Source organism: Panicum virgatum, chromosome 3K (assembly GCF_016808335.1).
Source record: "Panicum virgatum strain AP13 chromosome 3K, P.virgatum_v5, whole genome shotgun sequence".
In the NCBI taxonomy this organism is placed as follows: domain Eukaryota; kingdom Viridiplantae; phylum Streptophyta; class Magnoliopsida; order Poales; family Poaceae; genus Panicum; species Panicum virgatum.
In genome coordinates, this window is record NC_053138.1 from 55,943,657 (window position 1) to 55,961,110 (window position 17,454).

Below are 17,454 nucleotides of genomic sequence, written 5' to 3' on the forward strand. Positions count from 1 at the left end.
GCATTCTCAGCCGTCGATATCATGTGTAAGGGTCTCCTGCTAGTCGCCAACAGTCAGTCTAATCTTTCTTAGGGCATGCCTCGAGACAGGACTTTGTGGGGGTCAATGGCCTCTCCTTCCTGCTGAGCTCGGCAAACCTGGCTACGATGCTCGCCGCGCCTGACCTCACCAGCTTGGCCGAAACCATGGCGAGCACGTGGAGGTCTGCCTGTTGCTATTGCTATGAATCATGGTAGTCACGCCCCTGGTTCTGTGTGGTAGGAAATGCAGCACGAACTGAATTTCCCTGTCTTTTTTTTTTGGCTTCTTCAGAAAAGAAAATATTAGCGGCGCCAGAAATTAGCCATGCGTCTGAAGAGACACAGAAGTGGCCCAAGCATGAGCGTGAGAAGAGTCCCCTTCTTCCAAGGTTTACAAAGGTTTGGGTTCCGTATCCATCTGCACAAGTAAATAATTATGGAACCAACATGTTGTCTAGACCGTCTTCACGCGTAGAAAGAGACTCAGGTCAAGTGGTCAACACCAAACCAGTCACGGGCCAAGCCTATAATAAGCCGCTGCCCTTTCCCCTCCTTTTTTCGTGCGTCTCTTTCACAGCAGTCGGCTCCGGATCTGAGGAGGGTCTCTCTCACACTCAAGAGCCTGGACGGACCATGGCAGGAGGAAGATCCAGCTCGATGCCGGAAAGAGATTGATCCCAGGAGCGGCATCTCCATCGGACAGGAAACAGGTTGGTGCTCGGACTTGCACTAGTATTCTCAGCAGCATATCTTGAGCTGCCAGGCGGTCGATTTGCCAGGGTCACCGTGCCCCTCGCTGCTTTTCCATGTCAGATCTTTTGACTGTAGCCTAAGATGCTAGTGCCTGCTCTATATTCCTGGGGATTAACGATTCATTTTTTTAATAAAATGATTCATGTTTGTATGCTGTACTGTAGCTAAGCTATTCACTCTTTTGTAAGCTCGCGCTCTTCTAAATTCTAACCATTAGATTTCAAAAGTATTTTAATTTATTTTCTAAAATAAAAAAACGTTTCACGTAAAAATATTTTCTCTGTACCCGGAACAAAACATCTCTACCTCGCCCCAAAAAAATAAAAAAGGCACTGGCACTCCTACCTCGCCCCAAAAAATAAAAAAGACACTGACACCCCTGCAACCTAGCACAAAAAGCTTTCAACAAAATCAATGAAAATTTCAGATTTATTCCAAGAAAATTTCCAATTGATATGGAAAAACATTCTACAGAATAGCAGAGAACTTTCTACTGCTCCGGATCCATGGTCAAGGGCACCCACGGGGGCAAACTGAAAGATGGTGCCGGTGCTGCTGCCTCCTCCGGCAGTGGTGTGGCGGCCGAGGCATCCACCAGCACGGCTGCTATGGCTGAAACCTCAAGAACAGCAGCGGCACGGCGACAACCTCCGAGCGGTGTGGTGAGGAGAGGGCGTCTATCTCCTTCGGCTTTGTCTGTTGCTGTGTTTCTATCGAAGAAGGGGAAACTTGTGCGAAAAAAGGCAGGCAACGCAAGCGGACTGAATAGGCTGGGGAGCGTGTTAGCGGATCCATGTGTACAATCACACAGATTTACACTAGCAGAGTTGAGAAAGATCACACATGATTTCTCTGATGAGCAACTACTTGGCGAAGGCGCTTTCGGCAAGGTGTATAAGGTAAGATTAAATCATATTTTTTCCAATCCGCTCAAATACATAGTATATGCTACTATTAGCTCAATACAAAATGGGGATACAATTGCTAGTATATCTTTTCCAATCCGCTCAATACAACAGTTTAAATTTAAACAGGGAGTCCTACAAAATGGGGATACAATTGCTGTGAAGAGGCTGAAGTTGACAATGGAAGTAATTCATCAGGATAAGCAATATGAGAATGAAGCCCGCCATCTGATGAGGCTTAAACACCCAAATATAGTGCAACTTGTAGGCTACTGTTCTGCAACAGAGAAGAAACTTGTGCGACACAACGGGATATTCGTTTACGCTGAGAAGTTTGAAAGGTTGCTTTGCTTGGAGTACCTGCCTAAAGGAAACCTTTGTGGGCATCTTTCAGGTACGACGATCCATTGGTCCTTTTCTTTCTTAAGGATTTGAACTTTGAATGCTCTATTTGCAAATGCAGATGAATCTTCCGGACTTGACTGGAGCACCCGCTACAAAATTATTGAGGGAATTTGCTATGGTTTACATTATCTTCATGAGGAGTGGCAAGATACCCCTATAATTCACATGGACCTGAAACCTGCAAACATAATGCTTGATGGCAATATGGTGCCAAAAATTGCAGATTTCGGTTTGTCCAGGCTCTTTGGTGAAGATCAAACTCGAACATGCACTAGCAATTGTAAGGGAACAAGGTAAGTAATATTTCTACAACTTCGTTTTTTTGTCATAACCAAATGCATTTTCATTACAGTTCTCGCATGGCTTCAAACTTGACAAACTTTCAATTCGGTGCAGGGGTTACATGGCTCCAGAATACATAGACAAGGGTATAATCACAAAAAAGTTAGACATATTCAGCTTGGGGGTGATAATCATAGAAATAATGACGGGGCGCAAGGACTACCCTCTTGATGAGACCGAAACATCATCCCAGCAATATATTGAGCTTGTAAGAGAATTATGTTTCAACTTTTAAGGTGGTGGCCCCTCGTTTCGATTATTTGCAGAGGAGTACTGAACATCCTAGATGTGTGATCTGATTTCGCAGGTGCTTAACAAATGGAGACATAGGCCCAGAAAAGCACCAGGGTATACATCTGGAGATATTGATTACGAACAAATAAAAAGGTGCATTCAGATTGGTCTACTCTGTGTGAAAAAAGATGAGGTGAAAAGGCCAACAATAAGCCAAATTATCAAGATGCTTGATGGAACAGAAGGTGCAGAAGTAGAATGCATCGACGAAAGAAAGGTAAAGTCACCAGAAATTAGGCTTTAATCACTTAATAGCACCTAAAGTAGTGATGGTTAATGCCTTTTTAGTACATAACTGATGACTTCTAACCTTGTTTTTATTTGTGCATTGTTGGGGCAACTTAAAATATTATGTTACTTTATTTATACAGGATTGTACTAGTTCGAACCGAAGAACCTTCTCTAGCTCATGTCCAGAAAATGGAACAACTAATGCTTATTCTTCATCTACTCCTGATGAAGCATTCTCATCTGACAAATTGGCTGCACAAGATGGTGATGATTCTGACTATGAGGTATTTAGAGTCAAGAGACGGTCTACCATAGTTCTGGAGAAAAGATGTTCAGAAGATGTAACAACAAATTTAACTGAGAATCAGGTAACTATATATATATATTTTGTGAATTTTCTTACTCTAACTGCTACTTTCTCCATTTAAGAGTGGATGGCACTACAGTATGCTTGTAGCCATTTTGTTTTAACTTTGACAAACATTGGTCATATGAAGTTGAGGCAAGAAGACATGGTTCGAAAGAGAACTGGGGGACATTGCATGAGAGGTTAAGACAAAAAATGGGCTGAAAGAATCATTGTTCTCAAGGCGTCGCCTAGGCGTCCTAGGCGTCCATGCTCCGTCCACCGATTTGCGCCTTGCTCGCCTAGGCGTCCAGCCGCCCCACCTTGCTAGGCGTCCGCCTTACCGCCTTGAGAACAATGGAAAGAATATTTGGAATAAAATACATAGGACCTTATTTGCTTCATTTCCAGATAATGTCCCTTCCTATTTCCATTAAAAATGTCCCTTTATTTTTTTGCGATGATGGACTCACTCAACTTCTAATCTACTGTGGTCCAGACTCAATCCACGGACTGAGTTCGTTGTCTTAGACTACAATTAGACTTCTTATGGGGGTTTTCCTCACCAATGTTGATTTTGTTGCCAAAACACAAAGGTTAGTTTTAAATCAGGTCATCTCAGCATTTCCGAAAGGGGAGCCCCCTGACACAGCGGTAAAGCTGTTGCCTTGTGACCATGAGGTTACGGATTCAAGTCCTGGAAACAGCCTCTTGCAGTAATGCTGGGAAAGGCTGCGTACAAAAGACCCATGTGGTCGGACCCCTCCCCAGACCATGCACAAGCGGGAGCTACATGCACCAGGCTGCCCATCTCAGCATTGCCGAGGAGAAAAAAAAAACAAGAGGAATTAAGAGAATTGGGGGGGGGGGGGGGGGGGGGTTACAGCTGAGAGATACATAAGTTTACCTTGGCCACATAGACTGACGATTCTTGTTTGTGTTGGATTTGGACTTCGTCGTCCTCCTGGACATCTTGCTATGCACTAGCATTGGACTTTCGTGCCTGGATATGTGTGCTGCCCTCACAAACAAGCATGATTGCAGCATCTCCTGTGTGAGCCCAAGTCCACAATTTGCACCCCTTCTAGACAAGCAGAGGCTCGCCTTTTAGCTGCAGGACCTTTCTGAGTCAAACTTATTGTTCGTCCGACACTTAAACATCCTGTTTTTCTTGAATCTCAACCTCTTATTCTTCCTGGAATGTTATCCACTAGTACTGGACTCCTGCACCTGCGCAAAATTGTGCTGCAGCATGCCAACATGTTGCTGCTGAACTCGCTGTGATTCGTCCACAAGACAACATCAATGTTATTTGTCATGAATGGGACCTACCTGAATACATAATTTACTTATCTGAATGGAGAGTTATTATTTTTTAACCTTTTTTTACTTATGTTGATACAATTTGTTGGTCTTACACAATGGACCTGGAACCGTTTGCTATTGATATATTAGGGCCTGCTTGTTTTAGCTTGGATTATTAAAATAAGAGAAACTATTGATTTTGGGTTTTTAAAAGCTGTATTCGTAAAAGATGTGAAACTGGTGGGATGCAGCTTGCGGATTTGTGGTGTATGGTGGTTTGGATTGTAACAATCTGCTTTTAAAACATGCCCCTGTTTGTTTTGGCTTCAGCTTTCAGAACCACAATCCACAGTCCGAACTCCGAAGCTAAAACAAGTAGGCCCTTAGTCAGTTGTGCTATTATTTTCGGAACCTCGTTCTTTTAGTTGTATATAATTTCCTTTCTTAACATAAGTATTAATCACTTTATTCCATTTCTTAAATCTGTTTCACATCTCCAAGGCTTTATTTATGTATGATAGAATTGTGGGAAAGGCTTACGTGGTCTTGACTGTAACTTTTATGGGAATTGGTCAATCAAAGCTATGGTCATGCATGCACAATGCTCCTAACTGTTAAGCTTCATTTCAGAAATTATTTGCAAAATGATAACTAAACCTAAACTACGGAATCAAGGAGCTTCTTCCAAAGATAACCATAAACATGGAGAGACATGATAACAAGGATAACCAGTCACAAATAGCAAACCAAGTTAGTTAACATTGCATTTTCATTTAGTGATTAGACATTAGACAAATGCTCAACCCTTTTTTCCATAATTTCAATATTTACCTAAACTCATTCTACCTATTCTCTGACTAATGGCTTCCTCATTGTTGCCAACGCTAGGTTTTGAGACGGTTAAAGAAAGGGTTAAAGAAAGCCCGTTCAGATGACAGAAAAGAGAGGATGGCAACAGAAGTATCCTTTGGTACAAGAAGTGACAGTCTGCATATTAAATCACATTGCATTGACTCTGTTTCTGGAAACAGAGATAACTTTGTCAATGGAACCAAATTGAAGATGATACATCAGTTAGTTGTAAATACTGTGGAAGATGAAGTCCGTTTCAGCCAGAAATCTAATGGTTGCAGTTACCAACCCCCATCTGTAGATCTTGGGCCAAAACGCGTGAAAATTCGCCTTCGGAAGGAGCACAATTTCTGAAGTGCAAATATCTTAACAGACCAGGAGGACAGCGACATGGCTAGTCAGCACACTCAATGAAGTATGCTGCTATTGGTGCTAACTGCTAACACCATGTAAGTTAACATCAATCGTAACTTCTGGAAAATGAAAGCGCCTTTTTTGTTGGATGGTTCAGAACTGATTCTTTCTGCAGGCCTCCAACAGAGACACTGTTATGACTGGATTAATGATTCTATTACCGGGCCACCTATGTAGCATGGGACATGAAAGCTATAGGCAGACAGTTTTTCTTACCATCCTAAGTTGTACATCTTCACTTATTTCCATTTCTTGTAGGTTTTCCACTGTGAAGAGGTTAGTCTATTACTTTTAACAATTACTTTCATTCTTTTTCCACCACAGATACACATGTACGTAGAATGCTTAAATAGATCCACATACGAAATGGATATTGTACATTTTTAATGAGTTAATCTACATTCTACTGGTCTTTCCTTTTCTTTTTTCTTTTCTTTTTTGTAATCTGGAATTGTTGCATTTTCTTATTCTTTTGTCATTATTGGTACTGGTACATTTGCCCCCAGATGCGCTGATAACTTCGATATATAAATTGATTGATGCTGACAGGAATTCACCACCACTGACTGTCATGTTGCATAAGCAACAAAGTAGATGCTTTGTGATAATGCTAAAGGTCATGGAAATGCTCGAATCAATCATGTTCTATGGAAAGTGGGTATAACAGAAGGAATAAAGGAGCAATTCAGTCGCAACTCCTTGCTCTTAGATCCTGATCTGCTTAATCTGTCATATAAGATTTACTTTCTCTTGTAAGTTTATTATATATTTTTATTGCCAAATTATGAGGAGCTTCTTTGTAAAGAAACAACACTTGTCGCCAATGAGTTTACCATGTCTGATCATGAAGATATTACATTAACCGGTGATACACATATACAGAGCTGTATGAAGGTACCTTTTGTGCAGTTGATGCGGTTCCAACACCGAGTTCGTTGGTCGCTTATGAAAATGGGTGCTCGCACGCACTACAAAGCAGACATTGACACAACAGTTCTCTGTGGTATATGCAAACGGGACTGCTATGTAGCTCACATTATGTGTAACTGCAGAGCTGATGCAATTTGCCTTTGCCATGGTAATGCCTTTTATCGCTTTTTTTTGACGCGAGGAAACATGCCTTTTATCACTTATTGCAGATATCTACTTTTGAGATCATCTTGTTTACTTGGGGTACTTGGGGCCTTGTTTAGATCCCAAAACGCAAAATATAAAATTTGTGTAAATTGCTTGTATAGTGTACTAAATGTAGTCAAAAAAATAAATCGCATTACACAAATGGACTGTAAATCGCGAGACGAATCTAATGAGCCTAATTACGACGTGATTAGACACTAAATTGCTACAGTAATGCTATAGTAAACATGCTCTAATGATGGATTAATTAGACTCATTAGATTCGTCTCGTAGTTTACAGACGAGATCTGTAATTAGTTTTGTGATTAGTCTATATTTAATACTTTAAATATTGAAGATTCTTTTCTAAAAACGCAAAAATGCAAAATGCAAAGTGATCTAAACACGCCCTTGGTTACCTTGTTTTGAAGAGGAAGAGATTAGGAAGTGCTCTTGCAGCTGTGATCGTGTTGTATTTGTGAGGAAAGACATCTTTGAATTGGAGGCATTATCAAAGAAGTTCGAGGAGGAAATTGGGATACTGGAGGAAGTAGGAAAACGGATTACGGATGTCTCAAAGTGATGGGTCTAGCACACATCCTTGCTTGTTCGACAGCATTAACAACAATTCTAAATACTTCCCATATTGCAAGATCCAAATAGATGCATCCCCTAAAATTCATACCTTTTCAGAGATAGACATGCTTGGATATGATTTGAATATGCCATATCCTACAGCATCAACAATAACTTTTGCTCAAGGACCCCATGACTATTCTACACAAAGTGATGTCCTGTCGGCTTGAAGTCTATATATCTATTGAACTGCTAATGCCTTTTTAGTTGACATAACTGATCGTGTTGGCTTGGAGTCTATATATCTATTGAACTGAATCTTTAGGTTGTAAAACATTTGTCCTTCAGATTTATCGCTGCGTAGTATGGTGAGAAAGTTCAAAACTTTAAAAATTATAATTCTGAAACTGAATATCCAAACTGAATTATTGGGTAGTGGCCGGGGCGAAACACCTTGCTTCCATGCTTATAGTCGCTCTTAAATCCATAGTGTCAAGGTCTTTCTTCACAGCTAGTCGGGTTTTGTGGTGCCTTTTTAGGCGCACTCCTATGTATTCTGTATTACCCTATCGCCCCTTTGGGTTTCTTCTTTTTTTTATGGCTTCTTCTCCTTTTTAATATAACGGACAACACTCCGGTGTGTTCTGTACTAAGTAACCTATCACGGTTCTTTTCAAAGAAAAAGAATATCCAAATTGAGTTCCAATTGTTTTGTTTTTATGAAAATACCTTTAAAATAAGACCACACTTGATTATGATTAGATAATTTTTTTTTAAGAATGTCATTTGTGAAGCTCAAACAAATGTTTGATGTTAAAGGTAATGTTTTCCAGTTTTATAAAAATGTTCCATAGAATATAGATTATACAACAGAATGACTAATTCTTTGCTACAAAGAACATTACAAAATATGCCAAGAAACAACAAATTCTAACTTCTAAAACAATCTAAGCCATACCGGGGGATAATGTAAAACATACCACAAGAAAAAATGACTAGAGTTGGAAATAAAAGGAAACAATATTCTAGCTACGCAAAAAAAATGTTACATCCCGAAAAGTGTTCCCAACACACTGAGAATAGATGTTGCATAGAAACAATGATTAAAGCAACAGAAAAAACTGAATTTCGTAACAGGAAGAAAGAAAAGGCAAAGATAAAATAAGGGAACAAACAAAAAAGAAATAAAGGAAAAAACAAAAAGGGGGGAAATACAGAAAAGGAAAAGGAATCTACCTCTCTATGAGCTAGTGAATCAGCATCTACCGGCCTAGAATATAAAACATATCAAAATAGACCGTCCATTTAAGCTGGTTAACAGTTTACAAAACCACCACGTAATAATTTAATTTTGTGTCTGAGTTGCACTATGCAATCTTTAAAAAAACTCCCCATTTTATTTCAGGGTTTGTCTCAGTCGCAGGGAAGCGCTGGTGAGAGACGCCAACCAGAGGGAGTTGAAGCGTCGCCAAATTCTCCTCGGAGCATCCTGAAGCGGAAGGTAGCTGACGCCCAGTGCCCAAGCCCCTCCACCATTTTGTTTACTGTTGTGGACTCCAGTGCAACTGGGCCGCGCGTGGCGGACCTAGAACTTTCTTGGAGCCTGGGCCAAATATAGTAACTAATAATAAATAAGTTGATGGTGTTATCCTTAATTTCCTACCTAGATCGTGCTGGTGATGCTTTGTGTCAGGCACAAGGTGATATCCTAGACGTGCATCTCATAGGTCCAACAACAGAATTATCATGCATATTGTGTTATATATGCACATACAAGTAAGACCACCGCTCAGCATGGAGCCTGGGCACGTGCCCAGGGTGGCCGGGCCCTGGGACCGCCAGGCCCGCGCTTCCGCACAAAACGAGTTGTTTGATGGATTGAGGCTGCAGGGTTGAAGAGGCCATGTGGTGTTACTGATCTCTCTAGTGAAAATGCTTTGCATCTTGAATTCGAGACGAGAGTTGATGCAGCTACTGCAAAAGATTTTATTATTAGGAGCCAAGCTCCTGCAGATGTTTGTTCTTCCTAAGGCCTCCTCCAATGAGATTGACGACGTCGCTGACTGACATGGAGGTAAGAGACAGTAAACAATGTAAACTTTTCTCAACTCTCCTCGATATGATCTGTGGCTCCGGCAAACCCGCTCTCTAGAGGCTTTGGCCAAACATGCTATAAGCTAGCGACCAAACAACAGCTAGCGCAGCATACTTTGCACTCTCTCCCCGCCATGTCAAACAATGTCGACGATACCGTCGACCGATGGAGGAGTTCCAATAATATTTTTCTACAAATCCATGTCAAAACACGCGTGCATGTTAATAACTGATGAGTATTGCATTATTTTATTGATAACATGCAGTACATAGGATAAATAGAACCCCTTGAGACGAACATACAATAGCATACCGGCCACTTGACTCAATTCTCATGCTACTATACAGATAATGAAGTTTCATTTTGGCCATAGCCAGCACCAACACATGGTGAATTATTCATAGCGCTGACCTCTTGACAGAAAACATGTGAGGCTGGTGCAGCAGGGTCACATCGGCTGATAGGCGCAGCAACTTGCTCATCTCTTCCACCAACCTATCCATAGCATGGCCAGGTAGGCTCATCAGTAAAGCGATGCCATCCTCCCCGTTGGTATTCTTGGAGGCTAAGAGGAAGCTCACCAGCCAGGGTAACGATGGGGTGGCGCCGATGGCTTGTGGCGCCGGACCCCCATACACCGGCTTGCCCCATCCGAAGTCGAGATTGTCAAACCTGGCCCTTGTTAAGTCTGACAGGCAATACATGCCTGCAGTGATGGGCGGACTTCGCCCCCTGCGTAGCGCGATGAGGTCGACCCTTGACCTCATGTACTCTATGTCCACCTGGTTTTTCGCCTTCTTCACCAGCTCAACGGCGTAGCTCAGGGGGTTCGTGCAGAGCTCCCTGGCCGTAGATATGGCGGCCGGGAACGCGAATGCGTTTCCGTAGTAGCCGATGGGGATGCCAGCCTTGCGGCCGCGTGCGTTGACGTTCACCAGCAGCTCCATCACCTCGTCGGGGTTCGGGGCCAGCGCCACCGTGCGGAACTTCCAAATCCAGCCTGCAATGGCGTCGAACTTTGTGGCACGCTTCTGAAGGTGCGGCGGGAGTTGCGCTCGAATAGCAGCGATCTCTCGCGGCCCGAAGAAGAAGGAGCGGAGCCGGAGCGCCGCGTTATCTAATGGAAGCATGACACTGCTGGCCTTGGTGTCAGTGTCCTTGCCCGGCACCTCGTCCAACTTGTCGTACACTACCAGCGCCAGCTGTTGCTGGTTGCGGCCCTCCAGCAGCTCCCGTTTCCACACCGGCAGCACAGATGGAGCCTGCATACCCCGCGCAAGCTCTGCCACGGCCCCCAAGAACTGCGTCAGCCCCTGTGCGTCAACCATGGTGTGGTTCACTCGGACCGCAAGGATGAATCCTCCACAAGTGAGTCGCGTCACCTGCACACCAGACATATATATGATGGCCAGATTTCCACTGAAGTTACATGCTGTCGCTACTCGCCACGTCAGAATTATGAATTTCACAAATTCTTTTCGTTTTGATTACCCCTACTAATAATTAAAGATAGGTTCGCTAGTGTTGAAGGAAAGACGAGTATTCAGAGGTTACCTGGAAGAGTAGGAGGGGAGTGTCGAGGATGGCGGAAGAGCCGGGGACGTCAAAGATGGGCTCCTCCAAGGCACGGGAATGGAGGTAGTAGGGTATCACCAAAGTGCTCAAGGCCAACATCAGCGTCAGCCTCGACAAACAAAACCCCCTCACCGGTGTAGTCAACGGCGAGCTACCATCCATCGTCCTGTCGGAGCCGTCCAGCGAACGGGTAGTAGGGCACAAGGGCTTTGGCGAGAGCCTCCCGTATAACCCGCACGGGGTCCTTGCCGCCCATGGACTCGTTCCTCCGATAGAAATGGAGGGTGGAGATTTGGAACCTCAGACTGTCCTGCTGATCGATATCCGAGAGCCGCTTCAGCTCACGAGGCGTAGAAGCCGCCGGCGCCACCAGCACCGAGGGTCGCCTGCGCACCGTGAACTTGGACGCCGCCGAGGAGCATGCCATTCCTGCTGTTGCCTAATGCGAAAGGAGAGATGATCGATGGTTGTGGGTGCGTGTGTTTGTTTGCTTTTTACTTGCGGCTCCTAGGTTGTTATATAGGAGTAATAACGAAATCATCAATTAGCAAGTGGAAATGTAGGAGTAATAACGAATTGATCAATTTGCAAGTGGAAGTCGATTGCTAATCCATCTAGAAAACGCAAGTGTCGCATTAAATGCTACATAGTTCAGTGTCAACGCTCCTACGTTGTCAACTCCCCTTAATTTCTCAAATCCAGAAAAATAAAATGAGCAGACATGTCATTAAGTACTCAAATAAAATATTTACCATAATAAACTAACCAACTACTCACAAGTGTGGTTTTGACCGAACATTTGATCCAGTTTATAACCACGGTCCATGTGCATGAGCAGAGAAGCAAGGTGCCCATTTATATTACTTAGAGCATCTCCAACAGTTCCCAATATTTTCTTCCTAAAACTTATTGTTTGCCAACTCCTCAAATAGGTATAGGGAGGTAAAAAAATTCTATCTCCAATAGTTCCCTATTATTACTCCCAAAAATAAAAAGTTGTGGTCCCACAAGATTAATTCCACGAGAAACTTTCATGGCTGGCGGACATGGCTAGCGGACAGAAGCTTCTTGCAATTCAGATTGCCGGCGATTTAGGGCACGAGAGGGCTTGGAATTTGAGGAAAAAGAAAGAGGACGATGAGAGGATTCTGTTTTACCTCTTACTTGCGCCGGTGATGCACCGTGGCGGCTGGAATCAGTACTATCCAAAACATCATGAACCCTAGATGAAAAAACTAGACGACGGCGGCCGGCCCTTGCCCTAGATGGAAAAACTAGAGGATCCAAGGCATAACTGAACCCTAGGACGCCGGCGTCGTGCTCCATGTTGATGGCGCCAAAGGGAAGGAGGTGCGGCGCGAAGGGGGAGAAGGGCACGGGAAGAAGACGGCAGCAGGAAAAAGAGCAGATGAGGAATGACGGAGGCGTGCGTATTTTTGCGCACAAGAGAGTCTAATTTGCCAACTGTTAGGAGATGGGAACTTGGATAGGGAACTATTGGAGAGGGTTTTTTCTTATTTTTTTCAAAAAAAAATAAGGATGAGGAAGAGAGATTAGGAATAGTTGGAGATGCTCTTAGTGTGTAGGTGGCACGTATTCCAATGGTGATTCCAAATTTGCTTGTCTGCTATCCGAATGGAAAAAATCTGTCTACATCGCACTGGCACCGGCTCAGTTCGGACGGAAAATGTTCAATACAGGAAGGAGGTGCTTCAGCAGGCACTAGTGGAAATCGCAGCTTCGGTGATGAACAAGATTCGTCGTCATAGATCCCAAAATCGTTACAAAGAATGATCTGTGACGAATTTGTGAAGAATTTCATTTCATTAAAAATGAAGCATCAAATTTATTTTTCCGTGACGAAACGACCTCTAAGGTCACAGAACTATTTTTTTCTATGACGAACAAACTTTCATCACAGAATCGTTTTTGGTTCTGTGACGCGTCGCTGAAATGTCATAGGACACCCAGATCCACGTGTACACATCCGCGTTGGCAGGTGCCGTGGCGCACCATCAACGCCATTAAGTGACGTGGCTAGGACACACTGGCACTCCATGTGGCTTCGACCACTCCAGCAAGTGACGTGTCGGGCAGCACGTGTCGCAAAGGAGGATAGCGATGTGGCGAGATAGTACAATGCCACGTGGTGAGATGAGTGAAGGCCATGTGTCATTTTCCCGTGTTTCCATGTGTCCTTTCTTGGTTCGCCCACGTGTCTTCCTCTCGGTGATCCGGATGTCATTTCCTTCTTTAGTCCACATGTTGTATGCCTATTAGTCCCACGTGTCTTTTCTGGTGTGCCGCACGTGTTACTTTCGAGTTGTTCCACATGTCGTTTTTTGGTTGTTCCACGTGTCATTTTCAAGAGTTCCACGTGTTGTTTTCTAGTTGTTCCACGTGTCAATTTTTTTCTAGAGCTCTAAGTGTTACAGAACACCAAATGATATAGCGGGAAATCCCAGAAAGTGTACCACATAAGTTACAACCAAAACCGTTCATCACACCACCAAAATAGTTCAGAACCACATTATGACATCACACAAGCACCGGAGGTTATGACAGAGGATCAAGGCTGAGAAGGGGTACCAGCAGTGGCCACCATCAAGATTCTCTTAAGGATGAGATTATTCTCTTCTTCTTGCTTGTTTAGCTCCTCAAACTGTTGTTGAGTTATCGCCAGTGCTTGCTTTGCTGCTTCACTCCTCTTCTTTAAATCAACAACTTCGTCATGGAGAGCAGCAACACCTTGTTTCTCAGCAGCAAGTTGTTGATGTAGCGCATATTCTGCAGTTGATAGAGTCTTCGAGGAGAGAGTGGCTATACCCGTATTCTTGAAGAAAGTGGAGGTGGAGCAGGTAGGTGAGATGACCTTCGAGGAGAGAGTGGCTATACCCGTATTCTTGAAGAAAGTGGAGGTGGAGCAGGTAGGCGAGATGACCTTCGAAACAACCTCAACACTAGTCATTGATGGCTGCCCATCTGCAACAGCTTCTAAATGGATAGTTTCCATTGACATCTACAAAATGCATAGATGAACTATTACTTTACTTATGATAGTAAATTAAAAGAAAGGAGTGTACTAAACATACTGGGAACAAAGGTAGATTGTATATAACTTCTACTAAATAGTGTTAACATAACACACCACCGAGCGATAGGGGAGCCACAAATGTTAAAACTATATGATGCAGCATGTACAGAGTGTTGGAAAAAGAAGGACAAAAGTCTTGCAGGAAGAATTGATAACTGCTACTAAATCATGGAAATCTAGTTGGTACTAACTTATTGAGCATGGCAACGAACAGAAATTGGAATTGTAAATATCAACAAAATTAGCTTAATCCTGGAAGAGCATGGAAGCATGTATAGGGACTTACAACTGCTTCTCTAGTGGCATCACTCATACCATTCTTGCGATTGGTATGACAGACCTTGAAAACTTCCACAGCATCGTGTCTTCGACAGATTCACTAACTAATTTCTGGGGTTCCTCCTTGTTGACTTCATTGGCTTAGGTATCATTGTCTTTGTTCTTGTTCTGATGGATGTACCAAATGGTGGTCACACAAACAGTGAAATCATGGTGATCAAGCAGGAATAATTAACAATGGGACTTGCTACAAAACACAACCATAGTGCAAGTGTGTATATATGTACTCATTTAATTAAGGAAGAAAAAGAATAATAAGGTTACATTACAAGAGTGTTTACACTTACATATGCATGCAACTAGGCAACGTAGCAGCGAGATTCTATTGCTTGAGGTCACTTGACTCTACCATGATTTTGCTTGTTTTGGTCAGAGACTCACTGCATGAGATGTATGTGTTAATATTTCCATCATAAGTACATATTTGAAAGCACAGCAAAAGAAATTACCTTGTTGTGGGCATTTGACCATTTCTCAACAAGTTGACACCACTGTGCATCAGTCATGTAGGGGACATGAGAGGTTGTGGCGATCTCATTAGCAGGGATGCCAACAAAGTATTTCTGCTTCAACTTATACCGCCCCTGCCGTATGCCTGATTTGAATACACTGGCACAAGCATCTTTTGTTGGCATGTGGCTTGTGTCAATTGCTAACCCCCTGTGATTAGAATTGACATCCGAGTTACAAAAGGGCCATATAAAAAGAGTTGAATGTAAAACAACTAGTACGTAAGCACTCACATATAGCCTTTCCACAAAGCCATCAAAATATTTAATATGTTGTTTTCCAATTGTAAGCATCTAGGCCCTCAAGGTATGTTTCAGTGATTAATGACAACCATTATTGTGACTAATGAGTTTGTGCAGCTTAATAGATCATTATTGCTCATTTGGTCATATGACAAAGAGGCCCCTAAATTTCGTTATCCAAAAAGGCGATCTCGGTATTCAACTTTTATATATGTCAAGACTAAGGATCTTTCTAGTCCTAAGTATCATAAGGTTAAGCAGGACACTTAGGTTAGTATAGGTTTTATAGTTTTGTAGTGATCGCACTATTAAGAGGGGTTAAGGCTAAGTAACTTGAGCATGGACATGGTCATTTGAAAATGGATGCACACTATGGTCACTCAGGTTTCAAGAAGTTCAAATAAGTGGTTCTCAACTTATATCTCAAGAATATTTGGATTTCATTCAAGACTCAAATCAGAAAAGGCAAAATCAGAAAAAGTCTTTAACACCGGTTTAACCGACAACCTCAATTTTCTATACGTCGGTTAAACGAAGTCAGCAGAATCTGGACAAGTCAATACACCGGTTAAACCGACGTGTTTGAATTTAACGTCGGTGCATTAGTCCAGAGTTGGTTTTTCCAGGGTATTTCAAGTTCTATACACCGGTTAAACCGACGATGTTTGAAATGGGACGTCGGTGCAATTGACCAGTGAGATAGTTTTTCCAAGGATTTCAGAAGTTGTACTCACCGGTTAAACCGACGATAGGTTTGAGTTAACGTCGGTGCAGTTGTCCAGAGACTTGGTTTTTCAGTTGATCAGTGGACAACTACACTCACCGGTTAAACCGATGATACGTCGGTTAATCTGCCCAAGTTGTAACGGCTAGTTTTCAGAAGGGGCAGTTTACATTCATCGGTTAAACCGACGCTGACTATTGGAGGTACGTCGGATTAACCGGCGCTACGCAGTTTTCTGGCAGCTTTTCTCCAACGGCTCTATTCGTGTGAGCTGCCTATATATACCCCTCCAATGGGTCATTTTGCTACTCTTGACACTAGGCAACATCAAAACACTCATACTATAGTCAAGAGCCACCTTGAGCTTCATCCTTCACATACTTGTTCATTCAATCAATCAAGAAGCAAGATTAAGGACTTGAGTAGAGAGAAGCTTGTGTGCATCTGTTCTTTGTGATCGGTTCTTGCTCAAGTGAAGGCCTTAGCTTGTTACTCTTGGTGATTGGCATCACCTAGGCGATCTTGGTGATTGAGGTGTTTCTCGCGGAGCTTGCCAAGGATTGTGGGAGCCCGGAGAAGAAGATTGTACGTGGCTTGATCTCCACCACGCCGCGATGGTGAACGGAGACTCTTAGTGAGCGCCCTCGTCTTGGTGACTTGGGAGGTGACAATACTCTTTGTGAGTGTCACAACGTGGATTAGGGGTGTGTGCCAACACATCGATACCACGGGAAAAAATCCGGTCGTCTCTTGTCCACTCTCTTTATTCAAGCATTTTCTTTCATGCAATTTACTCATGTGCTTGACGTAGAGATCATAACTTAGCTCTACCTTGCTAGGCTTTACTTTGTTTTATCTCTCTTAGCTTGTGTAGGTAGCTTAGTTATCCGGTTGCTGAATTGGTGCCTTACTAGCATTGCATAGGTTAAGGTTGCTTTACTTTGTTTTAGAAATTGAAAAAGGCTCAATTCACCCCCCCTCTTGGTCCATCGATCCTTACAATTGGTATCAGAGCCTCGTTGCTCATTTGGATCATTAGGCTTCACCGCCTAGAGCTATGGCCAAGATGGGTGGTTCGCCTCCTCACTTCGAGGGTAAGAACTTTGCTTATTGGAAAGTTCGCATGGCCGCATATCTTGATGCGATTGCCCCCGAAGTGTGGTTGGCAACAAAGACCGGGTTCACCGGAACTCCCACCTCGGAACAATTAAAATGGAATGCCAAGGCTAGAAATGCAATTTTCGAAGCCATTAGTGAGGAAGTCTTTGCTAGAGTTAATGGCATGGACTTAGCAAGTGAGATTTGGAAGGAGCTCA

At 43.0% G+C, this 17,454-nt stretch overlaps 1 protein-coding gene and 2 pseudogenes across 2 annotated transcripts; 2 read left to right on the top strand and 1 right to left on the bottom strand.

The window, feature by feature from the left end:
• Positions 1-530: 530 nt before the first annotated feature.
• Positions 531-6,291, top strand: LOC120699757 (serine/threonine-protein kinase PBS1-like). Of its 2 annotated transcripts, none has more exons than XM_039983818.1 (9): positions 531-730; positions 1,248-1,672; positions 1,793-2,072; positions 2,142-2,376; positions 2,480-2,633; positions 2,733-2,936; positions 3,091-3,318; positions 5,490-5,902; positions 5,983-6,291. In XM_039983818.1, exons 2-8 carry the CDS (start codon positions 1,280-1,282, stop codon positions 5,805-5,807), a joined length of 1,812 nt encoding a protein of 603 aa, XP_039839752.1. In that variant the 5' UTR covers positions 531-730; positions 1,248-1,279; the 3' UTR covers positions 5,808-5,902; positions 5,983-6,291. The 2 variants fall into 2 exon arrangements, with proteins under 2 accessions (XP_039839752.1, XP_039839753.1); XM_039983819.1 differs by having other exon boundaries at positions 535-730; positions 1,808-2,072.
• Positions 5,995-7,789, top strand: LOC120701072 (annotated as a pseudogene).
• Positions 7,790-9,875: 2,086 nt separating this feature from the next.
• LOC120701550 lies at positions 9,876-11,656 on the bottom strand (annotated as a pseudogene).
• Positions 11,657-17,454: the final 5,798 nt, after the last annotated feature.